The 17937-nt window shown below is 41.4% G+C and overlaps 2 protein-coding genes across 6 annotated transcripts in view; both read left to right on the top strand.

Annotated features, from left to right (window-relative positions):
* Positions 1–1774, top strand: part of sun1 (Sad1 and UNC84 domain containing 1) — a 32133-nt gene extending 30359 nt beyond the window's left edge. For all 5 annotated transcript variants that reach the window (XM_038700421.1, XM_038700416.1, XM_038700419.1 and 2 more), the window contains one exon: positions 29–1774. In XM_038700421.1, the coding sequence (XP_038556349.1) occupies positions 29–145 (117 nt within the window). In that variant the 3' untranslated portion in view covers positions 146–1774. The remainder of the gene's footprint in view (positions 1–28) is intronic.
* A 1158-nt stretch (positions 1775–2932) lies between these two features.
* iqck (IQ motif containing K) lies at positions 2933–16804 on the top strand. Its single transcript, XM_038700412.1, has 9 exons — positions 2933–3061; positions 3148–3275; positions 3362–3512; positions 3591–3688; positions 3953–4005; positions 4165–4242; positions 4557–4641; positions 11165–11276; positions 15524–16804. The coding sequence occupies exons 1-9, from the start codon at positions 3010–3012 to the stop codon at positions 15799–15801; spliced, it is 1035 nt and encodes a 344-aa protein (XP_038556340.1). The 5' UTR covers positions 2933–3009; the 3' UTR covers positions 15802–16804.
* The last annotated feature ends 1133 nt before the right edge of the window (positions 16805–17937 follow it).

Genomic DNA, 17937 nt, shown 5'->3' with positions numbered 1-17937 from the left:
TCTGAACATTCCCCCTCTTCTCTTTCAGGAGCAGAATGACAAGACCTTCCAGATCATTGAGGTGCGGGTGCTGTCTAACTGGGGTCATCCAGAATACACCTGCATGTACCGCTTCAGAGTCCACGGACTCCCTCGGCCTCAGTGAACCAACCACTACCACATGCTCAAATACAACATATCACTTGTACATAGCTATCGCCAACCTAAAAACGGAGGGGACTCAGCAGTACTTAGTGGACGTTTTTGTATGAAAGACACAAAGAACAGAGAAGTTGTGGATTGTTAAAGCAATGTGCCCGGGACTGAATCATGAACATGTGTTTTGTAATATTGAAAGAGTCAGAGGAACGTTTGTATGGGGACTTAATGATCGCAGAAGAGGAATAGAACCACGGAAGAAGCTAAAACTCCCAGTCCTCTTTTTGTAAAAAGGTCTCTTGCACTGAATCAGCCCGTGAGGGGCCGCAGGCTCCACTGAGCGGATAAATCCACCCAACTCTTGGCACCTTCCACTTCTGCAGGGAGGTGGACGCTTGAAATGGGGGATTACAGACTCATCTCTTCCATTTCCTCTTACACCAATTTGTCTGATTTGGTTTCTGTTCTTAATCATCTGTATTTATCTTTGATTTCCTGTTAGTCTCATATTTTCAGGATCAAAGCCACTGTACCTTTTGCCTGCGATGCTGTCCAGGCATGTCACTCCCTTTTGTTGCTGTCACATCTCTGCAATGACTTTAACTGGGCAGCCTGCAGGACTGGACCACACTCACACGAAAGGTTCACTACATTCAAGGCTTGGCATCATTTTTCCACACAGCATTACTAAGATTTTCTTTTTTGGAACTGAACATGCTGGACAGGCTTTGAATGTTTTCTTATGTGGAGGCTTAACGCAAGTCATTCTTTAACTTCACAGCAACACTATATAGTATGAATATTAGGAGGCTCTTCACTGTGTACATTAGACAACACGTGTGTGGTTATGGATGGACTCCAGGATTGATTCTAGCATGTGACTCTTCCCGAACCATACCCTTAACTTTTACATGCACCATAGATTTTACATGAGTGTGTCCTCTCTGAAGGTTTGAGTCTGTGCCTGGATCTCAAATTACCAATCAATGTTGAACGCTAAATAATATAACTACACCTGTAGACAAGAGTGTGATTTTTTTCCTTTCTGTTTTTATCAAGAGGGGGACTCTGTGTCTCCCTCTAGCTCAGTAATAAACGTCCTCCTCACATGGGCTCCCTCTATTCTGAAACCCTAAAGGAATGTAATCTGTATATTTCATTGTTGAAAGTTGGTCCTTTATAAAATCTGCTTTTATCAGTGTTGCTTTATAAAAAAAATCATCTTGTTATTATTGTATTACTACCATTATTTCTACATTGTGGTGTTTTTTTGTTTTGGTTTGATAATGTCAGGATGCACTGCAACAACTTGTTAAGAGAAATGTTTGTGGCACAGGTCTTCACAGTTTGTTTTAAAATGGGTGTGTGTGTAGTCATCAACTTTGATTGCAAATATGGGTAAGTCTAAAATGCTATGTATAGAAAAAATGTTTTGTTCACTATCTTATTTATTAACAAGTCAGTTAGTGACGGCAATATATGAGTTACTGCAATGTATATTTTGTCAAAAGCTGTTCAGTGCATTTTGGAACCATCTTGGGACTTTTTTTTAAAGATAAATGGCTATTTTTGTTCAGTCATGAGATGACTTAACTGCTTTGGAATATATTCCAATAAAGACTTTAATTTTGAAGAACTTCTGTGAATAACGTGATCATGGTTTAAGATTATTATGCTCTTTTCAACAGCTTAATCCTCAGCTCTTTTCATATTGGTAGAGAAAAATGTGTGCTACAATATTGCTGTTTTGGTTGATCCTTAACATTTATTTGGAGCTAACAATAATGGATCTGACATATAGGACTGACTTTTTCCTGGTAAAAGAGCAAAGTAATACATCATGAATGCTATTACTATACATCTTGACTAAAAGAAACAAAAGTACAAGATGGCAAGCGGTTTGAAACAAACCACACACAAAAAATACAAAAATCTTAGAAATACCATTAATTTTATTTTTACGTTCAAACAAACCACATACCTTAATTTTAAGATTATGGTGTTTGGTAAAATAATATAAGGGGTTGTTACAGGCATTGATATCTACAATCGGGAGTCATGGTTAAGCAGTTAGATTTAGAATTTACTGAGAGAATAATATTTACAAGTTATCTTATTGAGTAAACAAAAATGAGCCGCAATTAAGAGGTGCAAATGTGGCCTACAAAGTAGGAATTGAGTGGTAGGCTAAAGGCTACTGTCTCAAAAATAATTGTGCTTTCCCCCAAAATATAGTCAAATGTAAAATCATATTTTTTTTATCTTTGTTAGAGTTAACGTTTAGTTCCTGAAGCCTTTAGCCATTTTAGCCTCTCCAGTTTTCCACTTTGTGTTGAAAGATGAAAAACACATTATTAATAGCAAGTTATCTGCTGCCTTCTAGCGGGACAGAGACGTGCTGCAGTCATTTATTCCTACACAGATTTTTACAATAGTTCAGAGGACATAAACACGACCTTGTTTATTTATTTCCTAAACTAGACAACCTAGGATGCGGCACACATCGACACAAGCAGGAGCAGTAGGCTATTTATGGAAAATCATTCAGCTCAGCAAACTGTTCTTTTGTTTGGGATGAATTACACTGTTGTCTGTTTTAGCGCACATTGTGCTACTAGTACCGTTATCAGAATGTGTTACACCACGGTTATAAGAAGTGTCCGTATACCTTAAGTATTGAAGCACTAGGCTATCAAGTTCCCTAGAGCCGGACTCAGTTTGTACATATATTTACGGTGAGCTGCCGTGTTGCGTTCGGGACACTTTTTAGAAAATCTTTTTTTTGTACTCCTAACTTGTGTTTACACCGGAAGTCAGAGGCATGACTACTTCCCTGGCACCCAGCGAGTCCCTGGCAACCATTACACAATAATGGCGAACATAAGCAGTGCCAAAAAATCCCTTTGGCAACAAGTGTGTGAAGGTAAGATAATAATGTTCTGTTTGTTTAAGCTTTTGTGAAAAATAAAAGCTGTGTTTATGTTTTGTTTAATGTGTTGTTTTTTTCAGAGTATGAGGCAGAGCAGCCAAGTCCTCCCAGTGCTGTGTGGACAGATATCAGCTCAGTTAGCACCCAGCTCTCCCAGTATAGCACAAGTACACCTTCCCCGGTCTTATATGGACTCACCACAGCCAAGGTCAGTTTATCATTCAGCTCATTCATCCCTGTGTCTGATTAGTTTGGATTCTGTCCTCAGAAATTATTTGTCATTGGTTTCATTAGGAGTTTGTGGAGGATGAACCTCTGAGAGACTTTGACCCTCTTCTTAGCCACCCTGCTCTTGCTGGCTACTCTGTGTTAGGAAAACCTCATCTTTCAAGCCAGAAGTGCCTGTCAACAGCTGAAACTACTTTGCCACCACAGCTGCGTGAACGTAAGACGGATGCAAATATCTCTGCTATCCTCGTCCATATACATATTGTACAAATTTATGTTTGTGTGTTTGTGTCAGCACGCATTACACGTTTTTTGGAGAGGAGAGTGTTTCCAGTGTTGCTGCCTGGACTGGAGGCTTTGCTAAAAGAAGCCCGGAAACACGGCTGTTTCGAGGTCTGAACTTTCTTATAAACATTTGACTAACAAACTACAGGCGGCCCATATTGTTAAAATGACAACAGATTGATTTAAAACCTGTGAAATCAAAGGAAATTATGTGTTTGGTTGAAATATTGCAACATTTTTACTTTACATTTATTTCACAGCAGTAGTTTATGACTTTCTCTCATTTTTTTCTCATGTAGTGAGTAAAAGTAATGCTGAATACTTGTTATTCTGGATGATGCATGGCATTGATTGCTTTCATTTGTGTTGTAGAGGAAAATAACAGCATTTAACCCGTGCGACTTCCTAACTGAGTGGCTCTACAAGTAAGAGCCCTCCTTCCCTCCCACACACACACACACACACATACAACTTTCTCTTCATTGTTCACTTCATCTCACCCTGTCAGTTCTCTGTAATGTAATATGTTGAGAGCTGTGTGTGAAAAATATTGCGTGTAACATATTTACTGCCTTTTTCTTCAGCCGCAACCCCCGCAGGCAAGGACAGATCCCAGTAAACTTCCATGATATCCCCTTTGTCAAGGACTGGCTTAGCATGCAGTGAGTGTCACCTGTCACACAAAGACGTACACACTACAGCTGCTACCTGCAAATTCAGTGATTGTCAAGAAATGAAACTCCTGTTTTATTTGAAATTTGTCTTTGGCCTTTCGGAGTTTCATGGTCACCAGGTTCCTGTCAACTCCAGCGTCTCACACGTAAAACACTCCTTAATATCAAGGAAAATAACACACACAAACATTCATATTCACCAATACATGCTGCGTTTGGTGTTATGCAGATGAGACAATACACCATCCTGTTTTGTCTCTTGTCACACTTTTTCCTCTCTTTCTTTCTCCCCTTGTCTTCAGTCCCAGGCCTCCCATCCCTCTGTTTCTGCTGCTGAGCGAGGATCAGGCTGCTCTGCTCATCCAGGCTTTCTGGAGGGGATACAAGGTACTCTGGACATGACTGCAGGCTTTCTCTTCACAAGTATATTAAAGGACTAGAATGTAGACAAGAAAATTAATCACTGGGACCCAACACAGGTCTGAAAACCCACAGAAAATATGAAAAATAAACTTATAAAGTCAGGGACATTTCAAATTAAAAGCCTGGAAGAAAATGCAAAACTGCTGCTTAACCCTGGATGCATATTACATGACAATAGCTCATCACTTGACATATTTACACATAACTTTAGCTATGTCTGGCTGGGCTAGTTAGGCTGGCCAACTCTAAATATCACCTCCCACACTTTTCAGATTGATTTAAGATGCTAAAGTGTGACTGAACTATGCAATAACCCCCCACACTATTAAATTAAATTAATTTTTATTTATATAATAGCACCAATTCATAACAGAACTAGTGAGCCTGTCTGCATGTCTGTGTCAGTCTGTTAGAATATAATAGGCACACTGCTGCTTGTACACTGGCCAGTGACAGTGCGATCTTGTTGTATAATCCCATTGCTCTGAAAAGCCCCTCTTCCACAGGGACTGCAATATCATTCAGCTGCTTGATTATGTCATCAGTGATGCTGGGATTTAATTTCTTCCTGTTTGGGCATTGTGATCTGAAGTGTTCTGTACTGTGACATAAATAGACATAAATAGACATAAACAGACGCTACCAGAGGCAAACAGCAGCGATTTCTCCCCACTCACACACAAATAAACCTCTCGTATGATGTAGGGATGTGAGCAGGGCTCGTGTTTTTGTTTGTCTCACCAGAAGCTCATATTTTTTGTTTCAATTCCCTCATGCTTGTGGATGGATTCAGCTTAATTCTTGCCACACAGACCATTGAGAAGAAAAGATGCCAGCTGTGCTGTCATGTACAATTACATTCTGTTTGAGTGATCTGAAGATATGTTTTTTTATGTAGTTTAATTTGTGGGTGCAAGCATGAAACTGAATGTGTGTGTGTGTGTGCATGCATACAGGTTTGGAGTACTTGTACACCAGCAGGGGGCAACACTTCCTCTCTTTTTTCCAACAAAAAAACCTAACAGGCCTCCGCTCACATGAGGTGGCAGCATTGAGCCAGCTGCCCCTCACTCGTCACTGAACTAAGAGAGGTCTAGTAGGGCCACTGATAGCACTGCAGCCCAGCACCCCAAGGGATTTAGAGGAAGGGAGACAAAGAGTCAGTAGTGAGAGGATGGGAGGATATATCTGACAATTTTAGGAACATTTTCAGATGGACTGATGATGGCAAAAGGGAGGAAAGAGGCACGATGATGTTGCAGAGTGGAAGGGGGTAAGACGGACTGAAATGCAGTCATGGCAGCGTCGGTAGGGGTCGGAATAGGGAAAGAGATGTAGGCTGGAGCATCTGGGAAGCACAGGGAGCCTGGGAACGTAGCATAATCAGGTTCTGAAGTTGAGGGTCGGCCTTTTAGGATCATGACTTATTCAAGATGCACAGGGTGGATATATTTTTGGCCAAAGGCACAAAGACAAAGTCCTGACAGGTGATTTTGTGTGTCACGTGTGATGTTACGTTGGCTGGAGGAAAACAGCAGTTAACAGCTCAGTGGGCAGCAGAGACGAGGACATCAGCACGAACAGAGTCAGCTGTGAAGCACCAATGCACTGTAAACTTCATTAGTTTATATGCGTGTTTGTGTAACATCATTTTGGTCTGACTTATGCAACCTTCTGGGGCACATTGCAGACAAGTTGATTGGGGACAGCTTGTCCAATTGGAGACAAAAGCCATGTCCTCAATTGGGGAAAAAGCTGATTTTGAATGTCTATGTAATGTCCCTAAAAGTAACATAAGTAAACGTGTGTGTCTGCTGGCGTGAGGATGTGTATGCTTTGTATGTGTTTTTCAAATAGCACGTGATAATTGTCTCCCATTATGAATGTATGTCTGACAAAACTCACATATCAAGACATCTTGGTTCCCAGATTTGATATCTAAGTGAGCATTAACAGGCTCTACTACACCATGATCTGCTCTACTGTGAGTTGTTTGACCACTTAGAGAATATATTTGAAGATTTATAACAGTATAAGAGTATAATAGGATAATGGGATTTTGCTGTAGAAAAAACATTGCATTGAATCAATGTTTTTTGTGTTTTTCTACATCAAAATATGAATGAATATGAATGAGTTTTCTGCGTCGGTTTTCAATAGTTCACTAACAATTGTAACATATAGATATCCTGATGTAAATTTGATCCAAAGTACAATCCTCTACCTTTATCAATATACCCTGTTCTCTTCACCCCCATCCTCTCCCTCCACACGCCCTCTTTCCCCTCACTCTTACACCCTCTGCTGTTATATAATCTGCCTGACGCAGCGCTAACTGCAGAGGGTGTGTGTGTGTGTGTGTTTGTAAGAAAGACAGACAGACGGAGCACCAGGAAGCAGGGAAGGAGGGTCTTTTTGTAGATTGGAGTTTTATCCCTCCATTATTAATACGTTTCATAATACTGAGAACTGAAGAAGAGCAGCAATAGAGATACACACAGAGACACACACACTGACACTCACTAACTCACATCTGTATGACCCGGACAATGCGAGTGTTTCTTGTTTCCCTCATGTGCAACTATAAAGAGCTGATGGGTCTAAACATATTACATAATCGTCTTTAAACTGTGTGCCTTAGCCCTAGCTCTAATCCATTCATCCATGCCTGCTACTGTAATGCACACATATGTACAAACACACTCCACGGATCACTTAAGACTTCTCAGGCGCTCTCAGGTCCAGTCAGCTGAGTTGGAGTAATGGCTGTTGTGTAATAAATAGGCATTACAATTAGGCTGTCGATATTGTGGGTTTGTGGTCAAGTAGAGAAGCAGGCTTTTTATCATAATCATTTCCACTGGCTTTGTTTGCAGATTTATTAAGCGTACACACACTGTTGTTGGCCTTTTCCCCTGGCCAAACCTCAGCACTGTCTTGCTGTCACTGTCAGTTAAACTTGCAGAAAACCTGGTGTAGGTCTTCTCACCTGCACGTGGATGCTTTTTTTCTGTAACAATGTAATGCACAAAAAATTATGAGCCATTTTTATAATCATATGGTAAGTATTTTTGAATGAAAATATTGATACAGTCCCGACATGTCTTCTTGGACTAGCAGGCCCAGTTATTGTCTAAAAGTGGGACACTGCAAGTACCAAGTGTATTCCTCTTGACGAAAACTAATAGAGTTGTTTGAAAGAATCTCACACACACAAAGCTGTATAGTCAACAGCAGAACTAGGTCTGCCATTCCAGCTGAATGATCCCAGGACAGAGATAGATAAATAGTTTGAACTGATTGTTAAGTTGGTGACGGGCCACATGCAGTGACACTCATGCAGAAAATATGTCAGAGGCACTTAGGACATCCAGTAGCCAGTGGCTGTGCTTCATCATCACTTCCCCCTCCTGCAGGAGGGCCATAGAGACACGCTGTCTGGACTGGTCATAGCATGAATCAGGTACTCCCGTGATATCCACTATCATCTGTGATATAGAGAGTATTTCAGATCTAATTTAGTGTTCTTACAGAGGGCAATAGGGACACATTGCTGCCACTCACTGTGCCCGAGTCTACAAAGGCATGAATCAGATCACAGGTTGCTCAGCTGGTTAAGCCCTTATTGAAACATCGTTCAACAAAAACATGATGGATCGGTGGGTGGATAGAGTGCGAAGCGTAGAAAGAGCAGGCTGTGTCTTTATGCAGCCTGTCAGTGTGGCTGGTGATGTGACTGCAGCCAGTTCCTCCAAACAGAAGCCATTGTGCTGCTGCAGAGTGTGAGAATGGGAGAGGAGCTCAGTCTCACAGGCAGCTCTGCACAAAAAGCAAGGCTGCTTGAAAGGTTCTGCAGTGGGATTGAAGTGTGTGTGTGTGTGTGTGTGTGTGTGTGTGTGTGTGTGTGTGTGTGTGTGTGTGTGTGTGTGTGTGTGTGTGTGTGTGTGTGTGTGTGTGTGTGTGTGTGAGAGAGAGATCGAGAAAGAGGGCAATTGTGTGCACAGTTTGTGTCACTGTGTGGTTGTGGTTGTACACGTTTTTGTGTGTGAGTGATGGGGGTTCTGCTTGTGCTGCTGATGGTGTCGGCTTTGAGAGATGGAAGAGAATGGAGTCCCTATTTTTAGCATTTTGTCTGATTTTGAATATGTGTGTTTGCTTGTGGCTTTGCTTTTGCTTGTCAAATGAATCGTGTCTAGTGCACGCAGCCTTGTGTACATTGCAATGCCTTACAATTTTTTCTAATCCCAACCTTCATGCATACACACAGAATGAGAGGACGGACTCACGTGCACACTGAAACGGATTCTGTCACGTGTACAGTGACATGGAGGATTATAGCTCCTGACTGTAGATACTGTTTGATTTGATAATGATTCAAATGAGGAAGAATAGATGAAAAGAACACAATTTAGTGTTGTAAACCACGTTCAAATGTACATATGCTCACACACAGCATACAGAGCTACACAAACACAAAGTCCTTGATGTACACAGTCAAAACAATACCCCCACCCCCCACACCGCTAATCAGCTGATGCACACAGACAGGCTTCAAAACGCTCACACACACTCAGCTCAGCTCTTTGTCTCCTGCTATCAAACACAAACTGTCAGCATCCTGCAGAAAGCATGCATATTAAAAAAGCAAAGCCTTCCAAGAACTGAGACTTTGATTTGATCCAAAGGCTGTCAAATACGCCCGTCATTTAGCAGTAGCTGACCGCAACAGAAGAAGAACTGGTGGTATAAGGTTTCTGCAGGACACCAATAGAAAGTGACACAGTGGAAATGGCCGCAGACAAATAGACACACATAAGCGATACCCCCCACCCCTTCTGACCCTCACCCCTCATTTCCATTTCTATGCTCTGCTCCCACCAGCAAGAGAGGCTGCTGTAGCACTGTGAAACCCGGTAAATTAACTATTGGAGCCCGCTAGTCTTACCCATTCCTTAACCCAGTGCCAGGCTTATATAACAGGCCCACTTTCATACCCACTGCTAATAGCAACATTATTGTCGCCATTCAAGCAGGCACTGGGGAGAAAGTTGGGGTCGAATGGAGAGGGAGGAGTAAGAGGAAAACAAGACTGGAGAGAGGAGATGTGGGAGAGAATACAGAGTAGAGAGGAGAGGGAGAAAGAGGGGAGAATAAGGTGTTGAGGAGATAGTGTCTGAGATTGAGTGTGAGGAGAGACAGAAGAAAAGGAAAGAGAGTAAAAGTCGTAGTAGAAGGAGGAGATGAAGAAGGGAAAGGAAACTGAGCTCTTCTGGGATATTTTTTAAAACAGCAAGTCTGTTTAGTAATCAGGAAAGCCAGCAGCCCACACACCACAAACACACACAACAACTACAGGAGTTTCCTCCAAGAACAAAAGCACAACTACGGACTGGCCAAAGAGAAGAATCAGAGACAGCTTATTGACATGAATCTGCAGCAGAATTTGACCCATTTACCCACCTATGTGGACACAGATACACGAACACACTCAGTCATACATGTTAACACGCTTCATTACCATCAGCAGTGACGGCCTTTCTCTGCAGATTACCAGGGACAGACATAGTTTCCACAATACAGCTCAATACAGTAGTGTGCTAAATTATACACACACACTCGCCTATATTCTTAACTATGTTATGCAAAGATGTAGCATTAAAGTTAAAGTGGCAATTTATAACTTACCACATGTAAAAACTATATATATAAAATCAAGGAAAGTAATGTATAGAGAATAAAATACACCACAGTAAAATATGATAAGAGTGAAATGAACAAATAATACACATTAGGGAAAGTAAAACATTAATCAATGCATTTCTAAAAACACGGACTCTGAATAGTGTTTTTAATTATCAGAATCAGAATCATAAATTGTTCGAGGGGAAACTCTTGTGTCACAGTTCCTCACATTTCACATCAAAGTAAAGGAATAGAAATGATAATAGAAAGTTGGCCAATAGAATATCAAGAAATATACTATATAAAAATATAAATAAGAGTGGGGAAAATGTACAGCATTTTAGTATATGGCAGAAGTGTGATTATAAATAGTGGTAATGAATAAATAGTAGTAATAATAATGAGTACAGATAGTGTTTAGGTGGAATGTATTAAAAATCCTTAAAAATTGATGTTACTGATTATAGTGATGGCATGTTTGTTGTTTCATGCACTTCATCGCACACAGTAAGGATGTTGTGAATTTACCACATAATATGAATGACAGAAGTAATGAAGTTCGAGCATGAGCATTATCAACTGGATATGTGACCTGACAACAGCTGTCAGTGGGAGGTTGTGGTGTCTCACAGTAATTTAGCCAAACAGGTCAATAAAACATAATACAATACTTACCTAAAAACATATCACTTTACACAACAGTGGCAGCTTACTGTTATCTTGCAACTTAATTTAAGTTATTGATTATTTCAGCCTATGTGAATGTACGCTGCCTTCACACATTGGTGCTGTTTATGTGTTACAGATCAGGGCACGGCCAGATGTGCAGGAGCTGCGCCAATGGCAGAAAGAACTGAGAGAGAACCGTGACATTGCCAAAACTGTCGAGCAGTTCTGGGTCCTACGAGAGAGCCGGGGTGAGAACACACACTCATACACACACTCCCACGGTATCACTGAATGTCGGGCCTCAAGCTCGCTGGCAACACAATACCATTGATCTTGATTTTTCTCCCGTGGCTAACAACAGCTGCTGATAGGCAGGCAGGATGCCAACGTACGATAACATTCACACAAACCAGCTACACTGCTTAGATGTCAACCCAAACAGTACTATACACATATACATAGCACACACAATTACACACATACTATATAAACTTCAGAGATACCGTATTCATCCCAACGGGGTTTTGAAGTTAAAGCAGAGGGATGTGAATTCTGAGAGCAGAGACACAAAGAGAGAATGAGGGCAGACGCAGAGATAGAGAAAGAGACAGGGGGGAGTGAGGAGGAGAAAGAGAAAGAAGATTGCAAGTGAAGGAGAGAAAGAAAATGTCCGCAGGGCTCATAGTGTATTTGTGTGACCGAGAGACAGAGCAGAGGATGGGGATACGTGTGAAGAAAGAGAAGAGATACAGAGAGAAGAGGGAGGGAGAAGAAGACAGAGAGAACTATAAAATGATAGTGTGTGTGTGTGTGTGTGTGTGTGTGTGTGTGTGTGTGTGTGTGTGTACTGTGTGGACACATGAAGGGCAGAGCAGCTGAGAATGCAGGCCCATATCCAGTGTGACTGACTGGCATTAGAGCTCAAAAAGAGCGACAAAACTTTGTCCTTGAACACACTCGCAGACACACAAACACACAAAAGAGACACACACAAGTGATTCCCAATCTGTACTATGGGGTACTTACTCATATGCAGTTACTAGAGGGTATATACGAAAAGACTATGGCGAAGTTCAGCTCATTTGAAAAAATATATGTGTATTTAAAAAACGAACTGAAACTGATTTTAGCTCAAAGGATGGAAATGTCCCTTGGTCCACCATTTTGGTTCAGACTGAAATATCTCAGCAACTATTGGATGGATCGCACAGACATTCATGTTGCCCAGGGGATGAAGCCTTGTGACTGGTGATCTTTTAACTTTTCCTCTAGCGCCATCATCTGATCAAAATTTTGTGTCTAATATGTTGATTTAAAAAGCATAACATTCCCATCACGAGAAGGTTGTGGGTTGAAACCCCGGTTGCCCCGGCCTTTCTGTGTGGAGTTTGCATGTTCTCCCCGTATCCGCGTGGGTTCTCTCCTGCTCTGGCTTCCTCCCACCATCCAAAGACATGCAGGCTAGGTTAATTGGTGTCTCTAAATTGCCCTTAGGTGTGAGTGTGAGTGGTTGTCTGTCTATGTGTGGCCCTGCAATGGACTGGCGACCTGTCCAGGGTGTACCCCACCTTTCGCCCAATGTCAGCTGGGATAGGCTTCAGCCCCCCGTGACCCAGGATAAGCAGTTAACGATGGATGGAACATTCCCATCAGCCTTAGCTGTACTTTGTGTTTTGTGCTAATTAGCAAATGGCATGCTAGGATGCTAAATTAAAATGAACATGGTCAACATTATACCTGCTAAAATCAACATGTTAGCATTATCATTGTGAGCATTTTGCAATGCCGGCGTTAGCATTTAGCTTAGCATAGCCTCACAGAGCCGCTAGGACGACTGTAGACTCTTTGTGTAATATAATTATTGTTGTTGTTATAATTGTATTGTTATTTTTAATTCCAGGATCAGTTTCTCTTCTTTGGATGTGTTCACACTGTGGATATCATACAAAACTAAATTGGGAACCACTGCACTTTACTACTATGGCAGCATGAATGTACTACAGTATGAGGACACGCTGCTTAAACCTGCAAATACTGATTTTGTTTGGCTACATGGAGACAGCGGAAATAAACTGTGAACACAGCACTGACTGATTATCACCTTTTAAGTTGATATGAAAACCTGTTAGCAAAGTTGCCAATTTATACATCTAGCGGATATGGAGCAACATTAGCACTATGTTAGTTGTGGCTACCTGTTGAATTTAAATCCAATAATTAACTCTCCTTTAGCTCTGGGTAGCTCTTCACCAACTCCCGGGGGGAACATCTAATATCGAGAGTCACAGGTTTTTTTCATTGTGTGGTGCTGAGCATGTAGTGTACAGTGGGTTTTTAGAGCATTTTTGCTGAAAATAGTTGCCTGTTGGTGTTTACAATGACACTATTAGAGCAGTGAGAGTGGACCACAACATCAAAGTTGTGGGACTAAAAACCAAAACTATAAATCTCTGTAGAGCTGCAGAGCAGAGTTGGGTGATCATTCTCTGAGTTTGCCACTATGAGTGACCCCTTTCACATTCAAGTTGTCGTGTGATCCATCCATCCATAAGTATTGATTGTAGCCTCTAAATGAATGTGCATATAGATGACGACAAACATTCACTCACAGCACAGAGTGTCTCTGTCTTTGTCACTCACAAACAATGATGCCATCATAAACACAGATTTCTTCCACACTGACACATTCCACACAACAAAGGCACTCACTGCAGCCATTCTTTCACCGGGGTGCCACAGCCACACTGTGATGCTGCTGCTAACTGCTGCTCCTGCTACTGCACCACTACTGCTGACCTGACATTATAGCATGGAGGGCTGTGTGTGTGTGTGTGTGTGTGTGTGTGTGTGTGTGTGTGTGTGAAAGAGAGTGTACAAGAAAGTCTGCCCAGACTGTCCTGAATGAAAGCCATTTCCAGACCTGTTCAACAGAATCTCAAATGGGGAGAACCAGAAATGTGTGAGCAGACGGGGAGGGAGGGGAAGAGACTGATGCTGAAGTTGCAGTTTGTTTGCTAGTTTTGCCCGTTGTTGTTTTTGGATGTAATGAAGCAAGCACTGCCCTCCAGCACTGACTGATAAATGACCCATGTTTGGGACTGTAGTAGAGAGAGGGTGGGTTAGAGAGAGAAATTATTTAGGGAAGCCCCCTCCCTACTGTATACTGCTCTTTAAGTCGATCCGGCAACAGCTGCACTCATCTCATTAGATCCGAGGAGACCAGCATGTGATACCTCTTCTGCCATTTCACGTTTCATAGTCTGAAATCAGAATTAGTCAGAGATGGAGAGAAAAACAAAAGGGGAGAGAGAAAAGTAACATGGAGAGCAGGCACAGGACGATACTTCGAGGTCAACAGGTCACGGCTCGTTGGGCAGGTGCAGCTCTCAACAGCTCATGAATCACCATGACTCTCCTTGACTGCCTGACATGTTGGATGTTTACCGTCACTCCAAGCGCTGTTAAAACAGTGTAGTTGACTAGCTGGGGAAAAGACTTTTCCTGCTAATGCTAATTATAGTGATAAGTCAGACTACCATCCACACCTTGTTTATAAATGGCACATCATGATATCTAAAACTGAGACATTTATTTTTAGATAATAACAGTGTACTAAGGAGTTGCATCAGTGCAGATGTTGATGCTACAGATGGTAATCGTGAAGCACCTCAAAGATTTAAAACAAACTGTTAATAGCACTTTTCAAAACCACACTTACACACACAGTTACAGTCATTAGTGTGTAAATAAAGCAAAACATTTTTCACTACCGTCATTTACAATTAGACTGTGGCTCTTGTTGTGCTATAAAAGGTATCATTCTAATTAAATGTAGCAGTCTATTCATCATAGCTTCAATTCTATAATGTCAAAGCCATTGCATTTTACTGGCACATAACACATAACAAAAGGCCGCCACAATAGCCTTGCAGCCATCGCAGTGAGAAAGTGTCAGTAACTGGCTGAATCATGGTTTGTTAAACAGATTCACTTGCGGGGGGGCTTATTAAAATATTGTTTCCTATATTCTAAAATATTGTTTCCTGTAATCTATAATTGCAAATAATACAACTTCAATATTTTTATTTTTGAGAAACTAATTGTGCCACCATTATAGGCCTTTAAAAAGTAATGTACTTTTGTATGTATGTAAAAACAGGACGCTCAAAGTATGATTAGATGACCTTGCTTTACAGATAAAAAGGGGGGTTATATCTTTCTAAAATGTTTCATTGGTATTTTTCATTGCAACATTTGTGCTAGAAACAGAAATCTGTGCAAAATCTTGTCTATAAAACCTGACACAAAAAAGCCTTGTGGGCTCTGAACTGTGTCCTCCTCAGCAGAGTGCAGCAGAATTGCAAGACTCTCAAAAATTAAGGCTTATTATTGAGTTGTGCCGTGCACATTTCTAAATTATGAACATTTTTCACGGTCTGCTTAAAACCACAATGAACCTGGTCATATTAAGGATGCAGTTCTTGTTTGTCTCCAGTTGGCTCTGCCATGACAGATCTTCCAGAGAGCCCAGAGCCCGGCAACTCACACGTGTCCATCCATGTAATTTCACCCAGCCCCCAGAGCACCTTGGTCTACACCCCCACCGCCCAGCTGACCCATGAGGGAGGTGAGTTGCTGACCCCCAGCCTGCACAGCATGGAGAAAATGGCCTCCACACCATCACTGACTGGTTTCCTGGCTGTATCCGAGCCTGGTGACAAATCCCCGGCTGCAGAATCTCCGTCTGTACTAGGAACTCAAAACCAGAGCTAGACTGGTGGTACTATTAATTGAACTCATTAGCTCTGTGTACAAAGTTTTTCTGGTGTTTAAAGGCTATTAAACTCTGTGAGGCTGATGTCAAACTGACCAAAATGATCAGTCAAACAAGCAATTAAAAACGCCTGTAACCAGTTTGAAATGGCCAGGCAGGGATTTATCGTCTGAGATCCATGTCTAATTAGTTGATTGCTTTCATTGCCTTTTTGATGGATCACCTCCCTTCACAAGTCTCACCCAGCAAATGAACAGCATAAAGGACGGGTCACATATTACATTGTCGGGAGAAAAGCCCCTCGTAACAGACTTCATGCTTTCTCACAGCACCTCTAGCTGGAAGATAACCCAATCGTATTTCCTTTGGCTTGTCATTTCCTTTTTCCTTAGCAATAGATATCACTCCACAAAAGAGGTTATAGAATTTCTGTTCAAGCCCGGAACTGAGGGCAGAATGAAAGGTGACTCTGCGTGCGAAGCAGCACTTTCTATCCTGTTTGTCAGAAAAGGAAATAAGCCTGTCAGGGAAAGAGATCATTTGAAAAAAAAAGATCACTGGTGGATGATTGAAAACTATCTGACAGAGTAACAAAAAGGAAAATCCCATATTTTCCTTAGATCTCAGTATTTTATAAGTGATAATAACCTTGTTAAATATCCCGTGACACTGTTTGGATTGAAAGTTAACCTCAGTAAGGCAAGTTGAACATTGTACCCTATTTACCGTATTTTTAACATTATACAGTAGCTTATGTGTTTTATGTTTTCAGGACTATCTGTGAATTTGCTTGTATATTTTTTTCATACATTTCTTTTACATATTGTATTATGTATTTTTTTATCAATGGTTTTGGTCTTTTGCAAAATGTACTGAAAAGTAATTAATTTTGCATCACCCCTGCTGTCTCTTTTTGCGCCTTGTCAAATGTCACGAATCAGCCATGGAAAGTTCAGTTTGCAAAAATATTCAGGATTAAAAGACCACATGCTGCTCAACAGACTCGGCAGGTCTTTGCTCTCCTTGATGGCCACTTCAAAGACTGTGCAAGTTAAAACTGTATTTAACTGACTGTGTGTCAATTAAACTAGGAGGATAAAGTGCACTTCTGGCATATTTCCATCACTTTTTGAATCCTGAGAGGATACTTCTGGTTTCCCCTCCAGTGTCTCTGTAGAGCAGCAAGGTGGCGGTCCTGTGATGGACAGCTTTCCTGACCGTCCCAGCCCCTGATGCACACCGCCTCAGAGTCAGGCATGTGGAGGGTCATGTATCTCCCTTTGCAGGTATGTGGATGCCTGGGAGACAGCTGCCACTGGGTGAGGTGATAAAACAGCCCATTTCATTCTGGGGACATCTGATAGTGCAGCCAGCTCCACAGAGTCTGGCAGCACTGGGCCCGACTGAAACTAGATCACACAGCAGCAGGAGGGAGTGGGCACCAGGCTGCCCGAGCAAAGCCAGAAAACAACTGGTTTGTCTGTGTTTCCAAGGTTGAAGGTGGAACTGTAGAATACGACTGCATTTACACATGGCGATCCTGAGTTAAGAGACTGTATGTTTGTGAGGTCTAGGAATATACTAATTATAAGATGCACTAACTTTAAGGCTTTACACTTAGATGTAAACAGTATGCCAAACATTGTTCAAACCCCTCAAATATGTAAGATGTTATAGGGATAAATTAAAGGCAGTTGACTACAATTTTAGGGTACAAAATAAATATTAAAGTACGAGCTACTGACTAAAACATTTTTTAAATACTGCTACATGACCTTTAGGATCGAAGGGAAAACATATAGATGGATTCCAAAATCATACTTTTTTATAAAAACACTCTAAATGACCTGTCGAACAGCAAACCTGCAATAGCTGTCCACCTGGGAGCAGCAGAAACAAATTATGAACACAACACTGACATAGCACCTTTTAAGTGGAATATGACCAACTTCTGTTTGCTTTGCACATCCAGCAGATACAGAGCAACATTATGATTCATTTTGAGTCGTATTTCTGTCTACCTGATTGATGTTAGTCCAATATTCACTCCCTTTTTAGCTCCATTTTTGGTCTCCACCAATTCCTGAGGGAAATATCTGGATCTTTAGCTGCTAAATGCTCCACTGTGTTCACCG

This window comes from Micropterus salmoides, unplaced genomic scaffold, assembly GCF_014851395.1.
Source record: "Micropterus salmoides isolate LMB-PRFRI ecotype aquatic unplaced genomic scaffold, ASM1485139v1 Ms_hic_scaffold_10, whole genome shotgun sequence".
Classification (NCBI taxonomy): Eukaryota; Metazoa; Chordata; class Actinopteri; order Centrarchiformes; family Centrarchidae; genus Micropterus; species Micropterus salmoides.
This window is presented reverse-complemented; position numbering and strand designations above follow the sequence as displayed.

Bases quoted from the DNA above. Each gene is read 5' to 3' on its own strand.
- iqck (XM_038700412.1), top strand. From the start codon at position 3,010: ATGGCGAACATAAGCAGTGCCAAAAAATCCCTTTGGCAACAAGTGTGT. The intron at 3,276-3,361 runs GTCAGTTTATCA...TGGTTTCATTAG, and splicing joins ATGGACTCACCACAGCCAAG to GAGTTTGTGGAGGATGAACC. The intron at 4,642-11,164 runs GTACTCTGGACA...TATGTGTTACAG, and splicing joins CTTTCTGGAGGGGATACAAG to ATCAGGGCACGGCCAGATGT.